Source organism: Cryptococcus neoformans, assembly GCF_000091045.1.
Source record: "Cryptococcus neoformans var. neoformans JEC21 chromosome 11 sequence".
Taxonomy (NCBI): domain Eukaryota; kingdom Fungi; phylum Basidiomycota; class Tremellomycetes; order Tremellales; family Cryptococcaceae; genus Cryptococcus; species Cryptococcus deneoformans.
This window is the reverse complement of record NC_006680.1, coordinates 195,001-214,836: the sequence shown is the minus strand read 5'-3', so window position 1 is coordinate 214,836 and position 19,836 is coordinate 195,001. Positions and strand designations below refer to the sequence as shown.

At 51.8% G+C, this 19,836-nt stretch overlaps 7 protein-coding genes and 1 non-coding gene across 8 annotated transcripts in view; 5 read left to right on the top strand and 3 right to left on the bottom strand.

Annotated features, from left to right (window-relative positions):
• Positions 1-251: 251 nt before the first annotated feature.
• Positions 252-4,603, bottom strand: CNK00640 (conserved hypothetical protein). The gene is made up of 12 exons (XM_567627.2): positions 4,385-4,603; positions 4,134-4,338; positions 3,333-4,084; positions 2,629-3,278; positions 2,318-2,576; positions 2,017-2,270; positions 1,738-1,964; positions 1,222-1,685; positions 959-1,170; positions 831-911; positions 685-772; positions 252-629 (listed from the first exon to the last, which is right to left on the bottom strand). Exons 1-12 carry the CDS (start codon positions 4,553-4,555, stop codon positions 459-461), a joined length of 3,534 nt encoding a protein of 1,177 aa, XP_567627.1. The 5' UTR covers positions 4,556-4,603; the 3' UTR covers positions 252-458.
• Positions 4,604-4,776: 173 nt separating this feature from the next.
• On the top strand, positions 4,777-6,192 carry CNK00635 (hypothetical protein). Its single transcript, XM_024658803.1, has 2 exons — positions 4,777-4,896; positions 4,946-6,192. Exon 2 carries the CDS (start codon positions 4,981-4,983, stop codon positions 6,043-6,045), a length of 1,065 nt encoding a protein of 354 aa, XP_024514638.1. The 5' UTR covers positions 4,777-4,896; positions 4,946-4,980; the 3' UTR covers positions 6,046-6,192.
• Positions 6,193-6,358: 166 nt separating this feature from the next.
• CNK00630 (hypothetical protein) lies at positions 6,359-7,893 on the top strand. Its single transcript, XM_024658030.1, has 2 exons — positions 6,359-6,920; positions 6,984-7,893. Exons 1-2 carry the CDS (start codon positions 6,507-6,509, stop codon positions 7,338-7,340), a joined length of 771 nt encoding a protein of 256 aa, XP_024513707.1. The 5' UTR covers positions 6,359-6,506; the 3' UTR covers positions 7,341-7,893.
• A 242-nt stretch (positions 7,894-8,135) lies between these two features.
• CNK00620 lies at positions 8,136-8,228 on the top strand. Its single transcript has one exon. It is a non-coding gene; the product is annotated as a tRNA-Glu (tRNA).
• Positions 8,229-8,490: 262 nt separating this feature from the next.
• Positions 8,491-9,928, bottom strand: CNK00610 (hypothetical protein). The gene is made up of 4 exons (XM_567625.2): positions 9,561-9,928; positions 9,088-9,465; positions 8,885-9,020; positions 8,491-8,801 (listed from the first exon to the last, which is right to left on the bottom strand). Exons 1-4 carry the CDS (start codon positions 9,846-9,848, stop codon positions 8,563-8,565), a joined length of 1,041 nt encoding a protein of 346 aa, XP_567625.1. The 5' UTR covers positions 9,849-9,928; the 3' UTR covers positions 8,491-8,562.
• Positions 9,929-10,464: 536 nt separating this feature from the next.
• CNK00600 (endocytosis-related protein, putative) lies at positions 10,465-15,776 on the bottom strand. Its single transcript, XM_024658029.1, has 8 exons — positions 15,682-15,776; positions 15,590-15,645; positions 15,346-15,550; positions 15,066-15,306; positions 14,489-15,010; positions 10,869-14,435; positions 10,690-10,816; positions 10,465-10,636 (listed from the first exon to the last, which is right to left on the bottom strand). Exons 1-8 carry the CDS (start codon positions 15,695-15,697, stop codon positions 10,541-10,543), a joined length of 4,830 nt encoding a protein of 1,609 aa, XP_024513706.1. The 5' UTR covers positions 15,698-15,776; the 3' UTR covers positions 10,465-10,540.
• Positions 15,777-15,868: 92 nt separating this feature from the next.
• Positions 15,869-16,847, top strand: CNK00595 (hypothetical protein). Its single transcript, XM_024658802.1, has 2 exons — positions 15,869-16,306; positions 16,359-16,847. Exons 1-2 carry the CDS (start codon positions 15,885-15,887, stop codon positions 16,816-16,818), a joined length of 882 nt encoding a protein of 293 aa, XP_024514637.1. The 5' UTR covers positions 15,869-15,884; the 3' UTR covers positions 16,819-16,847.
• A 471-nt stretch (positions 16,848-17,318) lies between these two features.
• The window catches only part of CNK00590 (fork head homolog XFD-2, putative), a 3,685-nt gene continuing 1,167 nt past the window's right edge, over positions 17,319-19,836 (top strand). The window contains exons 1-4 of the mRNA XM_567623.2: positions 17,319-17,615; positions 17,701-17,857; positions 17,918-18,620; positions 18,672-19,836. The exon at positions 18,672-19,836 is cut by the window's right edge and continues 1,167 nt beyond it. Of these exons, the coding sequence (XP_567623.1) occupies positions 17,784-17,857; positions 17,918-18,620; positions 18,672-19,836 (1,942 nt within the window). The 5' untranslated portion in view covers positions 17,319-17,615; positions 17,701-17,783. The remainder of the gene's footprint in view (positions 17,616-17,700; positions 17,858-17,917; positions 18,621-18,671) is intronic.

Below are 19,836 nucleotides of genomic sequence, written 5' to 3'. Positions count from 1 at the left end.
TTTCAATGTTCGACGGCAACTTTATAAGCAATATAAACAACCTCCCTCACCAGATCTCACTTTGGCATGCCTAACTGATCTATGATGATTACGACATTCCCGCTCTTGGCAACCAACAGCGAACGAACCAAACAAAGAGGCTGGCAGAAAACGAAAGTAGACTCAACAGAAGCCTCTCGACATACGATCGCCATTGCTTTATATGACGGAAAGTTAGAAAACAGGTATAGTTGTGGATCCTCCAAAGGCGTTGGAAGAGAAGCGTGATAATTTGTTCCATGTTAAGGCAGAGGATCCTCAGCTTTATCGATCGGCCTGTCCCGTCCATTTGAAGAATCATACTAACCATGTACGCTTCCCAGTCACACTTGACGGGGAAGGTTGAAGTAAGCAGCTCATCCACTACCAAATAACTCTGTGATAGGATGGTGAATATTGTATTTTATTATAACATTTTCCTATGGCTCCTCTTTTCGCCCATGTAATAGTTGAACAACCATTTCGGCCTGCACTTCAACTCCAGAGCCCACCCAGTCCGTCTCAAGCAACACTTGCTCCAACTCCTCACCCATATCATCATCCACTTCGGATAGCGCCAGGTATATCTCTTCAGAAGCCATTGCACGTATCTATAATCCCACCAGAATTAGGTTAGAATCTACGACATCGAAATGATGGACTTACTCGAGGGAAGCGATGGGCAAGGAATAGCGAGACTAGGGAGGTGGCTTTTGAACGCACTTCCGAGGGAGCAGTCAGGCAAGCGATAACACTGAAAGATGACGACACTGTCAGCTAGGTTACAACCGAGTTGAAACAGGAACACGTACACCCTCATGGCGGCTGATATTCTCTCAATAGACTTCATATTTCCCAAGCCCCTTGTTGCAGCGCCCAGAGACTTCATCAGCCTGTAAAAGGTTAGCCGAGCAGTTCATGTGGAAAGACTACTACTTACACGTCAGCCGCCCCCTTGCAATCTTCAGCATCCTCAATGTCCTCCCATATGTTGGCAGACAACAGCTTATGCAGTGTTTGTAGCGTGGGTATGAATATGCGGTTTGAGTTGAGGTTATCGGCCATAAGGCTTGAAATTATCTGCAGGACGAAAACGATGGTTGAAGTGTGAACCATCAGGTATTCGATAAGAGGGTGTAGGGCAGAGTTTGACTAAATAAGTGACGGTCAGCAATTGAGAGGCATAAAAAGTGCGATACTTACCAAAGTGACCACCTGGCTGCCTATCGTAAATATCAGTCCGGCTACAAGCTCTTTCCTGAATCGACTCTCCAAGAGCGGCATTGCAGATTGAAACCATTCCTTCTGGTCTACATATCTGAATCCTTCCTCAGCCAATTGCTTTTTAGACACGCTCATTGCATCTTGCGTATCCCACTGCCACCCACACTCTCTCATCCTTGCCAAAGCCAATGCTGAGGCCGAACGAACGGATTCGAGCTTCTCTACACCTTGCTTTACTAATCCACCGATAGCTTCGTCGCAAATTCCAGGCTCGAGCATTGAAGACAAGGAAGAATGTGGCGGAAGGGAAGCTAGTACACGGCCGATGGAGTCGAGAGATGCAATACGAACCCACGAGCCAACGTCGCCTCTTTGATCAGTCGAGTAGTCTTCAAGACCTTTAATGAATGCTCGAACGACCGTATTGAGAGTTGTCGATTCAACTATGTTTTGTCATTATGTTGGCATTCACGCATGTAAACCTAGCGTTCTCACCGACAAGAGATCCATCCATTCGTTGGACAGCGATATCTCCCAAGGACCTTACTGCCCATCGCCTACTTTCAACTTCAGTCTTTATGGGATCTTTTAACAATCCCAAAAGCGCCACGACAGTCTTTTCCGCCATAGAAGAGGGAGCAGTGGGGTACTGGATATGTCCAAGCGCTAATGTAGCCGACTGACGTTGCGTAACTCTGAACGACCTCAAATCACTGATTAATCTATGGGTGTGTGTGTTAGCTTCCTTTCGAGGCTAAAATTGACCATACATACTTGTTAATGTCCTTCTCACAATCTCTTAGCTCACTCAACCTCCTGTATACACGCGCCATACTTTCATGGACTTCCACCTCTCTTCGCTTCGACGTCAGCTCAAAGTACCTTGCTAGGACCGACTGTGTTGTGGCAGAAGAAGTTATAGAGGGGTTGAGGATAGTGGACAAAAGATCACAAAGGGCCGACAATACATCGGCTGCTTGTTGAGAAACTAAAGTCGCGGCACGAATGGTAGCAAGGGCATCGAAGATCTGCAGGAGTTGTCAATTGACGCTGAACTCGACACGCAGAGACGTACAATCTGGTTTCTGGGGTCACTGTCCTCAAACATCTCTGCTACTTCCTTTAGCGCTACAAGAGCACCGTGAACATTGACAGAATCTAGAGAGACCAGTTCCTTTAATTCTCGCTGCAAGGCATACTCCAACATTTCCTTACGGTCTACCTCAAGCAGCTTTCGTAGCGCTTGGGCTCCCAAACGTCGAATAGAACAATCCCAATGTCGAAGTGTGATATTATGTAGATGATCAATCATCGCCGTTCTATAAACACTGTGTCTGCACTTCTGGTCAGATTTGGTATTGTGTAGGTTTTAAGGGGTATACTCACACCCCAACTGCTTGAGAAGCTGTTAAGAATGCTGTTCGGCGCACGCTTACGCTATGAAAATCTGTCTTGGCCAAAACATCGATCCCTTCCGGATACACTCCCGTCCTCCCTACACCTTCCTGGAAAGCTGCGCTCGCAGCTCGACGTACTCCAACCTCACGGTCGAAACACGCCACGCAAACAAGATTGGTTGCGATGGTATTTGCATAAGGTTCCAAAGCTGAAGGCGGACAAGCTCGGGAAAGAGACCACAGGAGGTAAGACGCAGCGTCACGGACGTTCGCGCCAATTGAATGGGAGGCCCGACGAAGGTCGAAGGTAAGAGCCTTGACGACCCATTCTACCGCGCCTCCTACGGCTTCGCCCCAGATTAGACCTCGTCGACCCATCTCAGCCAGAGCCAAACACACTCCGTGCCATCTCGCTTCTCCTCTCTGCACCTCTGAGCCGCCGAAGCCCATTGTCCCACCTGAAGCCGAAGATCCTCCAGGATCGATGACGGTTCCAAATGAAGTGAATTGGACGGGTTCTTCTTCAGTGCCGGCAAAGAGGGCGATGGTAGCAAGGACAATTTGAGATGAAAAAGCTGGAGGAAGCAAGGCGGAGATACGAGAGAGATATTTGGCTGACGAATAACGTACGATCGTGTCCTACGTAGGTTCGGTCAGATCGTGGTAAAGAGGATGATGGAGAGATCCACTCACTTTGTCAGAAAGACCACCCATTAAATCATCCATTGTTTCCTCTAAACCCTCTGGCAAGTCGACATCATCGTCATCATAGTACTTTTTGCCAAGTTTTGAAACCCATAATCTGCCTTTGGCCTTAATTGCCAACTTCCTAATCAGACCGGACTCGGCTGCGGTTCTTGACCCTCTGAGATGCGGCAGTAATTTCTCTTCCAAGAAGCCTTCCACTAGTGGGAGGTGATTAGGTTTGAGGAGGGACGAGAAAAGGGCAAGCAAGGTGAAGAGTGACGCAATGAGGTGGCTCTCTGATTCGCGATCCCCTTCCTCGATCTCAGATGTTGCCCAAGCGAAGAACCCTCGGAGGTTTTGTACAGAATCCTCTCGAGACAAAAGCCTAGCGAGTACAAGAGCAGCATATGCTCCTTCTCTTCCCGGTCGATGCAGAAGAGGCACTGCCAAGAATGTAACCTTTTGAGCAAGTTCGGAGGCGGCGACAGGGAACAGCAGCTCCGCAGACGGGAGATCGATACCATAAGGTGCGCTTGAGACGAAATCGTCCGAATCTGAAAGGGCCGAAAGGTTGAACGGAACAGTCAGAAGCAAGGCTAGCCAAAGCAAGAGTACGGCACGAAGCTCCCAAGCTGTCGTGGGAGATAGTAGATGGTGATGGGGAGTTGCAGGGCTTGTTGAAGCAGAAGGTGAGGTGGGAGGGGATAAAAGCTTGATGAGGATAGGGAGATTAGGTATCGTTGATGGAAAATGGGGGACTGCACGTCATTGTGAGCAACTGCAGTCTACAGTCATTGAGATACTTACCAACTGCCTTCCATCCGCGAACCTTGACCACCCAGTTGAGCACTCGGCCTAGTCTTTCAAGCCTTTTTGGGTTAACTGGATTAGAAGTACAACTGTCTTCTTCCACAATTGTGTGCAAGCTCTTCTCCAGAAGTTGCATGATCGGCCGAACAATCTCGTCTAGCGACGGGTCGAGTAAGCCGGGCATTGGCAAATAATAGTCCAGCTACCACAGGTGTCAGATGATGCAGGTTAACCACCAATTGACTTACGACAGCGCCCAAGCAAGTTACAAGCGCGTCCTCATCTTCATCCTCCTTTTCAGTGGACTCTTTGCCGATGTCTAACGTCACGAACTTCCGCAAAGAGTCCAGAAATTCAGTTTTGTGGGAGAAATGAGTGTATGTCGGCTCCCAATCATCAGCCAAGGGTGCGCTCGACATGTTCAAGTTGATAGATAGAATCTACTTGAAACACTCGCTGTGTTGGAGTGTACAGATTGTTGATAACGACGACGAACATCACTACATGCCATGCCAACGAAAACGCGTAACTTCCGACGCGTCGTGCTTTACGTAACTTATTCCTTGTCGCCTTCGGCAACCAGCATTGGCCGAGGCTGCAGGCAACGAACTGTGAGATATGAACGACAAAGAACGAAGCATAAATCATTGGCGCCTTCGCAAGCATTTCTTAAGATTTGACGCATTTTAGGGGATTCAGTGAACCCTAGAGTAAAACTGGAGACGGTCCTATCCTCAAACTGAGGCGTGACCGAAAGACAGTAAGCGTAATGAATGGGCATTGCTTTGGAGCTAACATGTTGATAACAGAATTATATGGTTCCGTTTGAATATCGATACTTGCTATGCAAGTTTCCATAGCCCCACCTATGTCCCCTACACCCGCTCAAATGTCCATTCTGCAATTACCATGGAGCTTTGACCAACCCTCGTCCTTTTCAAAGCTCCTCCCTGTCCAAGACTACATCTTTGACGAACTACTACTCATCGCACCCCTTTCCACAATCACTCTCACACGACGATACTATCAAAAGACAATACGCACTATCTATCGGGAAGTCTCTGTCAGCAATAAATTATTCTGCTCACTTCTGTGCGGAGATCGAACTGCCTTTGAGCGAGGTGTCATGGCGTTCGAGAACACGCACATCTTGCGCATTAAAAACTTTGAAGGCTTCAGTATCCTCACCCAGTTCCATATACCCTTATTATTTGCAACATTACGCAACAGGAAAATCTTTTGCAATGTCGAAAGGATTGACATCTCATGGGAAGCTATTAAAACGTTTTTCTTCACTCGTTGGTGTCAAGGCTTTCCTGCCACGACAAGCGATGACAGTAGGCTGCTCATGAGCCATGTTGGGAGAAAGTTTCGAGAAGTTGTCCTCTATGTCGACGTTGGAGACCCTACTTCCGGAGAGTGCTCCGAAGATATCCAAGCAATTGCGGATTATTTCTCCCCTCGAACGATGACAATGGTCAGCAGCTATCACCCTAGATCCGATTTTTTGGTTATTCGTCAAAATGTGAATGCACAGTTGCTACCTATCAGCTGGATGGGGTCGCAAACTTCACGTTTGATCATTCCCCACTGGCCTCTTATGGTCAAGCCTGGTTGCTCAATGGAAGAATCGGACGAGTATCAGAGGGCCGCGACAGAACAATGCGTCCTCAACTATATGGATGATCTATATGCTGTATGGAATGAGCTAGAAGGAGCGGATCTTCCGACTGAAGGTGTGGTGGTTTCAAAAATGGAGTTTTTTGTGTCGAAAGACCCTAAGGCAATCCGTGACCGCGTTTTACATAGCCCTCTACATACTCGTCAGGATACAAGCCGATTTTTGAACAAGGGCATTGTGGTCAGGGAACTTGATGAGGACATCAAAGATCGGTATGATCTTCTGTAGAAATCTTGGTTCCGATCGAGCTCGCAATTTGTATGCCTGATGATATGTATGATATTCGTTGGGAACAGCTAGCTGTATGGGAAAAGGCGACGAGGACAGCAAAAGCCGAGATGACTTGGAGATTGTTCCTACTTATTGCGGTTTCAGCAAGCAATCGTGTTTATTAGGCTGCCGGTCTCGCGTTTCTACTTGCTGGGACTGACCGAAATGGCTCATCGAAGTCTTCATCCGCTCCGCCTTCCGTTCTCGCCTGCTGCGGGACCATCGGCCATTGTCCATCATGCCGGGCTTCGTACTGGTACATGTCTCTCAGCCGAGACTGCTCGGTCTTTGTTGCTTCTACTGCGTGTACGTATTGCCTTCGATCATCCTGCGATTGAAGCTGCGCCTCGCCTATAACATATAAAAGGCCACCATTACATACACCCTATCATGGGCATATACTATCAATTCTTCCTCGTATGCCAAGCACACTCCGAACAGTCTTGGTGAGCACCACACTCGCGGCTGCTGTAACGTACCAGCAACACTTCCGCCTCGTTCGGCTATACCCTTCCATGCCAGCCCCCCAATTTCCTGTGCCACCAGAACCACCATACACCTCTCAAGCTTGGGCAGAATGTAATGCTGGTGATGCATGGGTTGTGGATATCCCCAGTCTGCACCTTTCCAACAAGGGAGAGGAGGGAGAAGACGGAAAGATGGTATATACGTTCGCGCGCGCTTTCTGGAGCACATGGGCTTTAAGGCTGGAGGGAGCAATTGTCAATGGTTTGGGAAAAATAGGGGTAGTGCAGCCTTTTGAAGAAAGTGGAAAAATACAGTCTGTTGAGAGGGGAAGATTTGATAAAGGTGCCACCGAAGTAGGAGGTTGTGTATGTGCCCCTCCCATATTCTATGTTCAGTCCGCGGCCTCAGTCTTACTCCCACTTCATTAGTTCATCTTAGAAGCCAATCTCTCGTCTCCGCCTACCACAGCCTCCCAGACCCTTTCTTGCGGCTCGCTCATCTACCGATGGGGCTCCCTTTCCCTCTCCGAGAAATCCCTAGGAGGGTATCACGTCCTCTCTATCGTTCCTTCTCCCCTTCCGCAGCATATTCGTCTCAACTTTACGACATACCTCGTTAGTGAGGGCTACGAGAAGTCGAATGGTTTTATTTTACCAAGCACACCATCCGTATCGGACAATGCAGGACTGGGAAGGAAGGTGCTTGCGCAATTCCACATGATTTATTCTCGTCTGCTGGTGGACCTTGCGCTCAGAAGGCTCGGAGTGGCCGTATCTTGGGTATAGATTTTAGGACGATATAATAGGGAATGAGGAGACCTCGTTGGTAATTATGAGACGGATCACGAAAGGTTTGTGTGGATATGCAAGAATCAGAGACACTGCCTTGCCACAAACGGTAATGTCTTCTTGGAGATACTTTGAGCTCAGAAGGCGTGCCAATGTGACATTACGATCAAGATGATCCGTCACTGAATGAATGACCTGTCCAGACCGAGGTGCAATGAGATTTCGGCGGTTTTGTTCCTTCCAAGTTCCTTCCTCATCCAGCTGCTCCACATGTTATCAGTGTTCAGTATAGCTAGTGCGGCGACCAATTGGCGATATACATGTTTTCCCAAATGGTTGATCATGAATGACTGCTGTTCTGAGGCGAGAAAAGTCATAGTTCTATTACCGATGTCCAGTAGCTAGTATTGATGTACATAGGCAAGTCATAATTCCACTGTCCCATCACTTGAAAGCCCTATTGTGCCCCCCATAAATACAGCCCCCCTTGATACACCCTTTTGACCTCGTACCCAAGGCAAGAGGGGCAGGCAACCCCTGAGTGGATGACATCAAACCCTCCTACCACCCCCCAATATTATATTTTAATAGCTGGAAGTGACACCAGTAATGGAGATGGCTTTTCCATGATGCAACTAATCTGGGGGTGTTGATGTCAAAAATCTGGGCCTTGCCTGCCTCTGGACCCAAGGACATTTCTCTCAGTGAACCTTCTCCTTTTTAGCACTTTCATTTGCCAAATCATCATAGGTTCAATGTGTAATTATTGGAATTGCAGTCTTTCATCAAGCATCTTCGATAGTACAGGGGTTAGTATATCCGCTTTTCAGGAACTCAACTTCCAACGTGGCGCGGACGACCCGGGTTCGAATCCCGGTCGGAGAAGATCTTTTTTTGTTTTTGGTTTTTTTAGGGCTTGTTCTTTTCAGTAGATGCATGATTATTTGTCTCACAGACACAGAAAGATTGACATGCGTTTATTATTTTTATCTCTGTGAGTGCTTTTCGATATTTCGAATGTTGACAGTTGATGTCTGTCTCAAAAATCCCTGACGCAAGGGTGTTTCGTGCTTACGCATCTCATGTTGATCGTTTATGCAAAGAGGCAAAGCGAGGACCCCGTTCCACCATTGCCAAGGTAGGATTGAGAAATCGTACATGTTGTCACGTGAATGAAAATAGCATCTACTACGCAAGACCTATACTCTAACAGTTATGTCTATCGATTAAAATTCATACTATAACCGCCTCCCGGCTGCTGCTCAAACTTGAAATTATCAGTCGACAACCCAAAGTTCCCCAATAACGAATTGCCAAGGTCTTTCAGTTTACCCATCATCTCGTCGTACTGCTTCTTCTCTTCCGACTTGATCTTGGGAGGGAGGACGATCAGTGAGCGACGGATGGAGGGGAGTAATGGAGAGGAGGCGGGAAGCAAGGTCTTGAGCAGGGTGTAATCTGTCAGTAAACTCCCATTAATCGGGAGATTTGTCAGTCCTGGCGTTTCAACAAATGGTCTGAAAAAGAACTATATAACACACCCTGCTGAGCGGAAGTAAGGGCCGTAAGGGTTCCCAGACGTTCATTGGCCGTTGCACGACGGTGAAGACCCTTGGTATAATGGGGGTCAATCTTGAGCGCTTCTGTACATGCTTTAACTGCATTTCCGTCGTCTTTCTGCAAGTTTGATAATCACAGTCAGCAAGATGCGTGAGAAGGATGAGGTAGAGATGAAGAGACGCACGATGGCAATGTAGCACGCAGCAAGATTCCCCCAACAAGCCTTTGTACACTCTTTAATTTCATCTTCTACTTCTTCCCTCTCCAACTCTTCCGGCGACTTGCCCTTCTTAGTATTTTCTTCTTTCTGGATAGCCACAGCTTCTTCCTCTGTGACTTCTTGAAGACCGCTAGGCACGGGTTCTTCTACTTTCATTTTACCCTTAAAATCGTTTTTACTATCTTGTTCCTGGTGTTCGGGGTCTGTAGGGTCAGATGGGAAAGTTGGCAGGTGATCGATGGCTAGTTTGTACGATGCGATGGCTTGCTCGTATTGGGGAGGTTTGGAGGTATAATGAGAGTTGCCCGTAATTTTGTGTTTGGTCGCTCTGGATAAGAGTTCCTGGTCAGAAGGTCAGCATCTAGGTACTAACATGAAAGGCTTGATATAGAATATATGGCACAGCGGAAGAGGTCAGACGAGGAATGGAAACATACCTTGAGCTCGGAAATGGTAAACATGGCTTCTTCCGGATCAACCGTCGAGTGAGCGTCTTCAAAAACTTCATCTCCGCTATCATCGTTATCATCGTAACTCTCATCATCCCCCAGATCCAATATGTTCTGATTTCCCTCTTTGTCGGCTGAAGAGGCAGTAGCCTTGGACGATTCCCCATTTCTGTCACCCCATTGGAAATTTGCCGGCTTTGCCCATGCTGGGGGCTGGAACTTGCTAGCATCAAACTTTGGGAGGTTTTCGAACTGATCTTCTTCTGCAGAGGTCATTGTTTGAAAGGCTAGTTATAAAGGTATATCAAATAAAGGATGCGCCGATTGGACTTCACTTCTATATGGACGAGAGTAACAAGGACAGAAAAAGTGATGACGAAGGCGAGTATAATAATTCTGCACGTCATTACTAGCATTTTCGCCACCATTTGATTTGCTTCGTAGGCTCGACACAAGCAGCTCGACGGACATCGGCCTGTCTCCGACTAGGCCTGGCTGAGCGAGCTCAGGGGAGTGCATCTCCCTGTTACAATCATAATCACATCGCATAATAGAAATCCGCACGTACATTGGGCTGGATCTTTACAGACTGCTTGCTAGTTCGATACGGTTCATAGAGCTAAGGGTATGATGACGAAATGTCAATAATAATGGTGGAACGAAACCAAATTTGTCTTCTGTATAGAGTCCCTCTCTAGTCTTACTGGGCGTCGACTCAGAAGATGGAGAGACTGCGCTTGATCAAAGGCATTGGTCTCTGCCAGCAAACAGCAAAAGGAAAACGGACAGGCCAAAAAACCATTGTATTTGATGTTTACTATTCCGTCGATATTTGCCTCTTTCCATCTGCTCTTTAGCTTGGCCATACTTTATCCGTCAAATGTGCCAAAACAACTTTTGCATTTCTTCATTACCTTATCAATCAAATAACGTATACTAAAACCATCTTCAGAGTATCGCTGATTTTCTTACGCCAACAACACGTTCAAAGTCTTTTGGAAATCATATGCGTTCGCTGCGAGAGCTTCAACTACCAGTTCGCGGGGGAAACCCATCGCGCAGAGCTAAGCAGCAAGTAAGCCATCACCCCATACATAGAAAAAAAAATGAAGCACACCTTTTTTACATCCTCGATATCATCCGCCTGGGCACCACTTGGTCGTCTCTCGGGCATGGGAGGTCGAAGGGCTTGCTGTTGAGGGGGAGAACCGGGGGGAGGGGCGTATTCTTGAGTCTGGGCAGAGCTATTGAGGACGTCAGAACTTGTGAATCACCCCAGAAAACCTTACAACTCACGAAGAAGGCTCAAAGTCATTACCGAAAGCATCATCAAATGACAACCCTCCTTGTTGAGTTCCCTGAGAAGCTTGGGTACCAAAGGCATCACCAAAACCCGAAGCTTCCTGTTGATTCTGATATTGCTGCTCCTGCGGGTTACCTGCCCTCTTTGCCGACGAACCGAATCCCCACTCATCATACAATCCACTAGGCTTCGGCTGAGGGCTCACCATCTCATAGCTCTTGTTGCCACTAGAATTCTCCGATCCGTTGCCTGCAGATAACTCTTCAGGCTTTTCAAACTCATCGTCAAAAGTGGCAAACTCATCATCGAAACCAGCAGACGGGGGCGCTCCTCCAGCAATGGCCGTGGATTGCTGAACAGCCGCCACGGGGATACCAGACTCGACCTGAGCGGGGGGGAGGTCGGAAAAGTCAAAGTCGTCTTCATCAAACGAAGCAGTCTTGGGATGAGCCTGAGAGGCAGCAGTAGAAGGGGCATCAATATACGAAGCACCTTGAGTGGTGGCAATGTTGCCTGGAGCGGCATTGACGTTGGCTACCATGGGCGCACCGAAGGGATCAAACTCTTCTCCAGGGTTGACACCGCCCGCAGTAGCCACGACTGGAGAGACGGTCTCGGACTCTGTAGCAGGCGCGGAAGGCGCAGGAGCAGCGGGGTTGGCGACAACGGCAGAAGAGGCAGAAGCGGTCTTGGAAGGAGGTGGGGGTGCACTTCGTCGGACCTTGGGCTGAGGGTCTTCGGTAACAGTCATAAAGCCCGCAATGGGTGGGGCGAGGGCCGCAGCTGCACCTGCTGAAGTAGGCGAGGGCTCTTGTTCAATAGGTGATGACACAGACGACTCCGCGCCCTTTGTTCCGTACCCCTTTCGAGGCCTCTCTAGATCTTCGGGCCCTTCGTCTTCATCGCTCGACTCTCCGACATTCACTCCTTGCACTTGCTGCCGTGAGTGCTCGTATCCTCCCTGCTGCTCTGGCTCGGGCTCGGGCTCTGGCTTGAATTCATGAGCCAAAGCACTTCCGACACCTACACCCACTCCGCCACCGGCCACTGCTGCTGCGGCACCAACCCCTGCGAGACCGGGTGTCGATCCTCTGGAGGAAGGCACACCGGACGATCCTTCCTCACGGGAGCGGTATTCACCAGGGATATCGGCCATGGGTGTTATCGGCTCACTCTCCGGCGCGATAGTCGCTTGGGTAGAGAAAGTCCGCTCGGCGTCTGGTCGTTCAGAGAGGCTAACAGGGAGTTCAGACTTGGGGATGCCGCTGGGAATACCTTGGTTGGGAGAGAGTGTAGATTCCTGAGGATGCTGCTCGAACTGAGGGGGAGTTTCAGCAGGAGAATCAAACTCGGCAAAGGCACTATCAAAGTCGGTAGGGGCCTTGTTCGCTTCTTGCTCGGCACCGGCTACAGCCTTCTCAGCAGGCGCGGCGGTGGCAGTCGTGGTCGTTCCGGTTGCCCCAAAGGAATCACCAAATCCTTCTTCAAAGTCGTTGAACCCCCCGTCCTGAGACCCGGCAGCTTGTCCCTGTTGTTCGGAGAAGCCGTCGGTCTGGGGAATAGCGGGCGCGCCGAATGGATCGGTAGGGATTCCGTTATTGTTTTCAGCGCCGGCGGTACTGGCGATAGTGGTGCCAGGGACTTGAGGGGCACCAAAGGGATCAAGCTCTTCTTGCTGAGCGATAGGGGTCTTTTCATCTTCCCCTGCGAATCCGAACCCGCCTGAAGGCGCTCCGAACGGATCTTGCTCTTGCTCTTGCTCTTGCTGTCCCTCACCCTCACCTGCGGTAATAGGACCAACCTCTTGCTCAGCGACATCTCGCTCCGTATTGAGGTTACCCTCCTCCACAGCCCTAGAAGCCGCACCATCAGCCACTTCTACAGAGGTAGGCGCGGCAGACGGAGAAGAGGTGTCGAGGTGAGGATCGTGTTCGGGTTCATCCGTCACGGCGTGTTTCGCAGTCTCGTACAGCCCCGCCGCACCTGCGGCCACAGCCCCGGCAGCAGCTGTGGCTGCTGCACCGACACTCCCGAATGCGGAACCCGTTGTCTCTGCGATACCGCCGAAAGGAGAGCCGGGTGAGAGAGACCTGTCGGTCGATTCTTCGGCGGCCGAGGCGGGGGCGGATACTGCTTGCGGAGGAGTTTGGCCGGTGGGCGTTGATGCGTTGGACGGCGAGCCCGCGGTGGCGGCGGTAGAGGAGGGTACCTGCGCCTGAGAGGTGGATCTTCCACTGGCCAAGAAGCGGTCAAAGGGGTTGTTTGACCTGTTTGACATACCGGTAGCTGCGGGGCTGAGTGCCTGTGGGGTAGGAGGGAGGGCGATACCAGCTGCAAAAATTCCTGTCGATTGTGGAGAGAGCGCTTTAGTTTGCTGCTGCTGTTGCTGGGCCTGGTTTTTTTCATGCTGTACCAAAAACGCCTTGTCCTCTTCAATCTCCTTCTCTACCCCCTTCATTTCCGCCTGAACCTCGTCCCTCGCACCTTCGGCTGTACTAACCTGCTTCTTCGCAATACTCACCATCCCCTTTTGCTGCCTCGCTTCCTTTCTCAACTTTTCGAGGACGAGCACCAGCCCTTGCTTTTCATCATCGACTTCCTTCATCCGCCTTTGGAGAGAACGGACTTCCTCCTTGTCGTGCAAGAGCGATTGTTCGAGTTCGGTTTTTTCGGACTGGAGGGCAGAAAGGTCGGAGGAGGCGGTGATCAAGTCTGAATTCAACTTTTTCACCTTGGCCTGTTGTTCTCCAACCCTGGTCCTGAGGTCAGCGACCGCCCTCAGTTCGGTCTGATGCTTCTCCCTCGCGGCGGCCAACTTGCCCTCGAGCTCTTCCAACTGCTGCTTGGAAGACTTGTCGCTTCCCTCGAGCTCGGTTCGTTGGCTGGACAGATCGGTGATGGAACGTGTGGTTTGAGCGAGTTGGTTTTGCTTGTTGCCCAGTTCGGCAGAGTGGTCGGGGACGGGTGTCGAGCTGGTTTCGGCATCGTCGCTTAGCAAGTCGCCGCCCCGAGAAGCGGGAGCGGGAGCGGCAGCAGGGGCAGGGCTGGCAGAGAAGGGGGACGCAAAAGCGGATCCTTGGAAGGAAGATGGTTGTTGGCCGGTAGGAGCGGGAGAGAGTGCCGACGTGGCGTGAGACGCTTGGCGACGCGAGGGCGGAGGTGGGGGTTGCGGGAGGAATGGTGTTTGGGGAGTGGGTGGCGGGGGCTGTTGTGAGAGGCTACGAGCGGGGAGAGCTGGGGGTTGCGCCGGAGCGGAAGCAGGGGCAGGAGCAGGAGTGCGGGCAGGCGCTTGAGCCTGAGCGGGAGCTTGAGGCGCAGGGCTTGCGGCTTTAGACGCCGGTGGTTCATCTGCAAAGAGGTCGAAAAGATCCTTTGTCGCACTACTTTGCAGCACCTCTTGTTTCCCTGGCCCATATTCCTCCCTGAGAGACGGCGGGACAAGGCTGACGGGAAGAGATGCGGGGATCTCCTGGCCGGAGAGTTTGACGTTGATCAGGTGCATGGCGACGGCAAATTCGTCGCGGGTGAGTTTACCTTCTTTGCGGATGTCCGCGAGGTCCCTACAAAGGGATGAGCGTGGGCGGGGATAGAAAGGTTATCAAGAGGCGCTTACCAGATATTCGCCAAGGTGGCTTCATCCAACTGACTCTGGAGCATGAACGGTACAGCCACATCACCATCAATCACACCTTTATTCTGCGGATCCAACTGTGAAAAGAACCCGTCGCTCGTGGCCTTGGCTTGGGGAGTAACGTCCCATTGGGTGCTCGTGATAGACATTTGCCTAGATGGTGGGGCGTACGCCGAGCTGGCGGTGAATGACCTCGCAGGGGGGACAGGCGCGCTCGTGCCACCGATACTGCCACCTGTACCTTGCTGTTGCAAAGGCGCAACGGCGCCACCAGCGTACTGCTGCCTCAGCGGGCTAGCAGGGCCGGTATTGTTCCTCACCACGGGGCTGACTGGCGCTGGAGGCGGGGGTGGCCGGCCGCCGGAAGCAGTCTCGTATACGCCAGGAGGAAGAACGGCGGGCAGAACGAGCGCGGGGTTTGCCATGCAGCTCTGGATGAGGTGCATGCCGATGATAAAGTCGGTCAGATCCAGAGAGCCTCGTCCTTGCGTATCGGCCAAGTTCCTACGACAGCAAGTTAGGGCTTATCGGTTTGATATCTGCTGCGACAGCTACTTGCCAGATCTGTCCGAGCTTTTCATAGCTCAGTCCACTCTTGATGAAAATGTCCCGCGCCTTGTCGCCGGTGATCAAGCCGTTGGCAGGTCCGGCACCGGCAAAGAGCCTGGTGAATTTTGCTCGGTCGGTCGGTGTGAGTTGGGGCAGGGCGGATCCGGTGGTGTGCGCCGAGAGCGGCTGGGCCGTGGGCTGGGCGGCGACGGGCGGTTTGGGGCCCTGGTCAAATGCGGCGAGCGGCCCGGCTGCATTGTCAGCTAGGCATCCGGCCGAGGTCGACTCACGCTTCGCAAGCAAGGATTCCTCGACACTCGTGGCGCCGCCCTTCTGAAGCCAGCCAATCAAGCGGGCGGCCTTGTACCATCCATCTCGAGTGAGGAATCCGTTGTTGTCGGGGTCGGCGATGGCCCATATCTCTCCGAGCGCGGTGGTGGAGAGGTTGGAGGATGTGAGGAAGGGGTATGCGTCCTGGCCGGGGAGGATGCCGGTCTGGGGATGTCAGGGGGGGCATGGCTTGTGCGCACTCACGTTGTCCTTGTCTACAAACGCAAACAGCTGGTCGTAGTACTGCGTCTCCTGCGGGGCTGGCTGTGAGCGGGCACCGTGCGCGGGGGACTTACAGTATGCGGGGGCCATAGTGGTGCGTGGGGATGTACACCGTCCAGCAGCGATACATAACTCGGCGACGTCACAGCGTCCACAGCGGATTACGTACAGCCTCCACCCATGATTACGTACAGCCGCCATTAGCAGGATTACGTACAGCCTCCACCCCTTCAGCGACTTTAGAAACTCTCTGATGAACATCTGTACCAACCCTGCGATGACCACCCTCTCCCCCGGCGTATCCACGTGGGCCGCCCCCACGTGGTTCCGGTCCTTCTACAGCACGTTCCCCCTCGTTGTCCACCCGCAGGACGACCAGCTCGAGTGGAAAGCCCACGCGCGCGGGCTCCCCCCGCAGTCCGCCGTCCTCTGGATCCACCCGTCGTCCGCGCACCCCCACCCCCACCGCCGCCCGTGGCTCTCCGCCAACCCCTCCTCCCTCCGCACCCAGCTCCTCTTCCTCCTCCGCCATACTGCTTCCCAGCCGCCTGTCGTCTTTAAAGAATGGCCCAATGAGTCGTCTGCCCCGAACGGCACGTTGCCGGCACTGCATATCCCGAGCCAGGAGAGGTTGCTGTCCACAGACGAAATAAGGGGCTGGCTGGAAGGTACTTATCCCCTCGACGGGAGGCACAGAGAGTGGGTCGACGCTCTTGTTTTTGTGTATGCGTTGCAACTAACATCCGGCCAGGTGGCAAGGGCTTGCATCACAAGAAAGCTACGACAAAGCCCTCGCCCTTTCCCAACTCATCCTCACCCACCTCCTCCCCGCATACCTCGCCTCCCTCCCCCCTCCGTCCTCTTCCCGAATCCCTTTCCACCTCCATTTCCCAGTCCCGCCTCCTCTCTATGCAGGCCTCACCACCCCTCTTCCCGCAAGTCTCACGGGCGACAGGCGCGATATCGATATAGACGACGTCCTGAGAAAGGGACAGGAGGCCGTAGATGTTGTGGATGGTTTGTTGCGAGGTGATGGATGGGCGCTGGGAGCAAAGAGGCCGACAAGTCTGGATGCGCTCGTGGCTTCGCACCTGTATGTGCTTTTCACGCTGCCAGAGGATTCGTTTTTAAGAGGAGCTGTGCAAGGGAAACAGGGAGTGGAAAAGTATATCGAGAGAGTCCTGGACTATGCCGAGAGCAGAAGGGTGTAAGCGTACATGTCGTGATATGGAGACTGCATTTTTCATTTCTGTCTTTCTAGTCACTGTGTAAACCCTTCGTCGTAATCCTCATCCGCGTAATCATAAATTGGATCCACAGCCCAACTTGAAGTTGGATAATCGTTCACATTCGATTTGGCTATGGTCGTACAGTCTGTACCCGAGGTATAACTATAAACGCAGTAGGTACAGAGGAATATAGCGCCCCGCAAGGATTAGCATTCGCGTGCGACTCTCTCCTTGATGCATTTAGGAGGAGGGGCGGATTGTGCGGACGGAGAAGACGACGCCGCCGGTCCGCGCCGACAGTCCAATTCAGGGACAAGTGACGTGTTTAGTAAAATAAATTCCCGTTTGGGTAATTTTGACGGGGTGTCAGAAAAAGAGGGAGGAGGGGTCGGCGTCGAGGACAGGCGCGTCCGTCCTTCCCAGAGCACCGGCATTTCTCACTCGCGTTCATTTTCTTCCTTCCTCCTCCCTCCCTTCCTACCAGCTTATTTCTTCCTGTGCCGGTCCTCGACCATACTATCCTTACTCACTTTTGCCACCCACAATTACAGCACAGCCATCGCCACCGCGCCGCACCGTCCGCCTACAACGACAGTTACTACGGCAAGGCCAATCACTACGCGTCTTGAGCAGCTCTTTCATCCCGTCCGCTTTATCGGGCTTTCAACCTTTCCTCCCTCCCTTCCTCTTTGACGGCACCGCGTCTATCACACGGACCGGGACATCCATATAGACATACAAAACGCGTCTGCTATACTGGAGCACGACTCTTCTGCCCAGTATGTTTTCTGCCCGTCATTTTTTTTGCCGCTCCACCATTCGACGCGTCTCTACTAGAAAGCTGATCAGTCTTTTCCTCTTTAGATACCATTTGCTCCAGTTTACAGCCCCGCTGGACGGGAAGAGTAACACCGCCTATTTACAACCTCGAGCAAAATTTTCGCCAAATGTCGCGTCCTACGAGCTCGGACTCTCAACATTCTGGCAGCATGTCCTCCCATAATGTCATTCAGAATGACATGTAAGTCTTCGACGCGTCTTTCCATCCTCCACTCACCTTTTAGCTCACCATACTCTTTAGCACCCATGAAAATAGCTTCATGACAACTCCCACGTCCGCATCTTATCAAACTCAAGTCTATTATGCCGACCCTTACGCGCACGCGTCATTCCAACAGTACCAATCGGGCGCGTATGGTGGAGAGATGCGGGAGCATATGATCACGCCGTACGGTGGACATCAGGTGGCTCAAGGAAGGATTGCGATGCCGATGCACGGCCAGCCGTTGCATCGCTCGCCCAATGGCGCGTACGAGGAGTTTGAGTTCACGCCCTTTGTGCCAGAAGAGGAGACCACACCGTATCTGCAGGTACCTGAGAGGTATCACGCCATGGTCCAGTCGCCCAGCACGACTATGGGCCAATTCACCCATCCGCTGTCACCTGTTGACCAGATGACAATGGACCAACAACATCATTTTCGGCAAAGTAACTCGTTGGGCTCTCAACCTCAACAGTTCATCGTTCAAACCGGCCGCCCACAACGACCCAAGCTCCAGACTAGCCAATCTATGATCGTATCCACGCGACCCAGTACCCAAACTTCTATGCAGCGACCAGGGATGACGCGACACGCATCTCTTCGGGGCACGACGCGCCCTGATAGTCCGTATGTGGCCGGAGACGTTTTTGATCACGTTCCTGGGCATCTGGAAGAATCGCCAATTTACCAGCCAATCCCTCCTCAGGATCCATCTTGGGAGCTTTCTGCGTTTGAACCTAATGTAAGCAAAATTTTGGTTTTAAAACAGACACACACTAATAACTTGCTCTAGTATGCCAACGGCCAGGGTATCTCCCCCGCTCGTGCTCTGGGTCCCGCGCCTCCGCAGCCACAACGTTTCTCTCCACGCCACGACGAGTTGATGGTCACCCCTCAGGCGAACAAGATTGCATACTCTGAACACCCTCCGTCATCCGCCATTTCCACTGCTGCGTCTACATCCTCCAGCTTTTCAGTCACTATGAAGCATCAACGACGCGAATTTGACAGTAGCGATGATGAGCAAGAAGGTCGTACGCGTAAACCATTGCCTTCGCGCACGGTCAAGACGCGTCAAGAAGAAAAGCTTCCCCCGCCGCCTCTCCCTCTCCCGACGCGTCCTCCAAAGGCGTCCAGTGCACGGGCGCCCGTCAAGCCTGCAAAGGTTGCCGAAGACCCCGGCGTCGAAGGTGTACCTCCAGGGCCAAGATCACACGAACGGCCTGGTCCATCTTTTGCTTGCATCATCGGTCAAGCCATTTTATCATGCAAGGCTGGTGGCCTTTCGCTCGAGCACATTTACCGATATGTAGAGACAGCTTATCCCTACTTCAAATCTGGCGATAACGCGTGGCGCAACTCGGTCCGACATAACCTATCTATCCACAAGATGTTTGAGACCATTCCGCGAACTGAAAAATTCCCTCCTGGTAAGGGTGGTATTTGGATTATTCACGAGGATGAAAAGTGCCACTGGCCAGCGCAGGACAAATTTATCAAAAATTTTCCTCCTGGTCACCCTCATCACGACGTGTGTCGCCAGACGTTGCATGAGAGGCAAAAGGAAAAGGACGCTATGGAGAAGGCCGCGAGGGAAGGGAGGGTGTATGTACCCAAGAAGGGAAAGAAGAGAAGAAAGCAAATGTTGAAAGAAGAATTGGAGGCTGAAGTGGCTAAGCGATTAGTCATGGGAAATTCAGGAGCTGTGACCAGTGAGCAAAAGGTTGAGGAAGAAAAGGAACAGACACCCGAGCCTGTCGAACAAGAGACTATTAGCGAAGAGCCTGTTGTTACCGAGCCTGAAGCTCGACCAGCTCCCGAGCCTGAGCCTACTGCCGAAACCGAAGGTGCCTCCAAACCCCAAACCAAAAAGAACACACCCATGCCACCTCCCGCTGCCAAGCTTGGAAAGTGGGCCTTGCCTCCGCCTCCTGTAGATCCCAAAGGAAAAAGGAAAC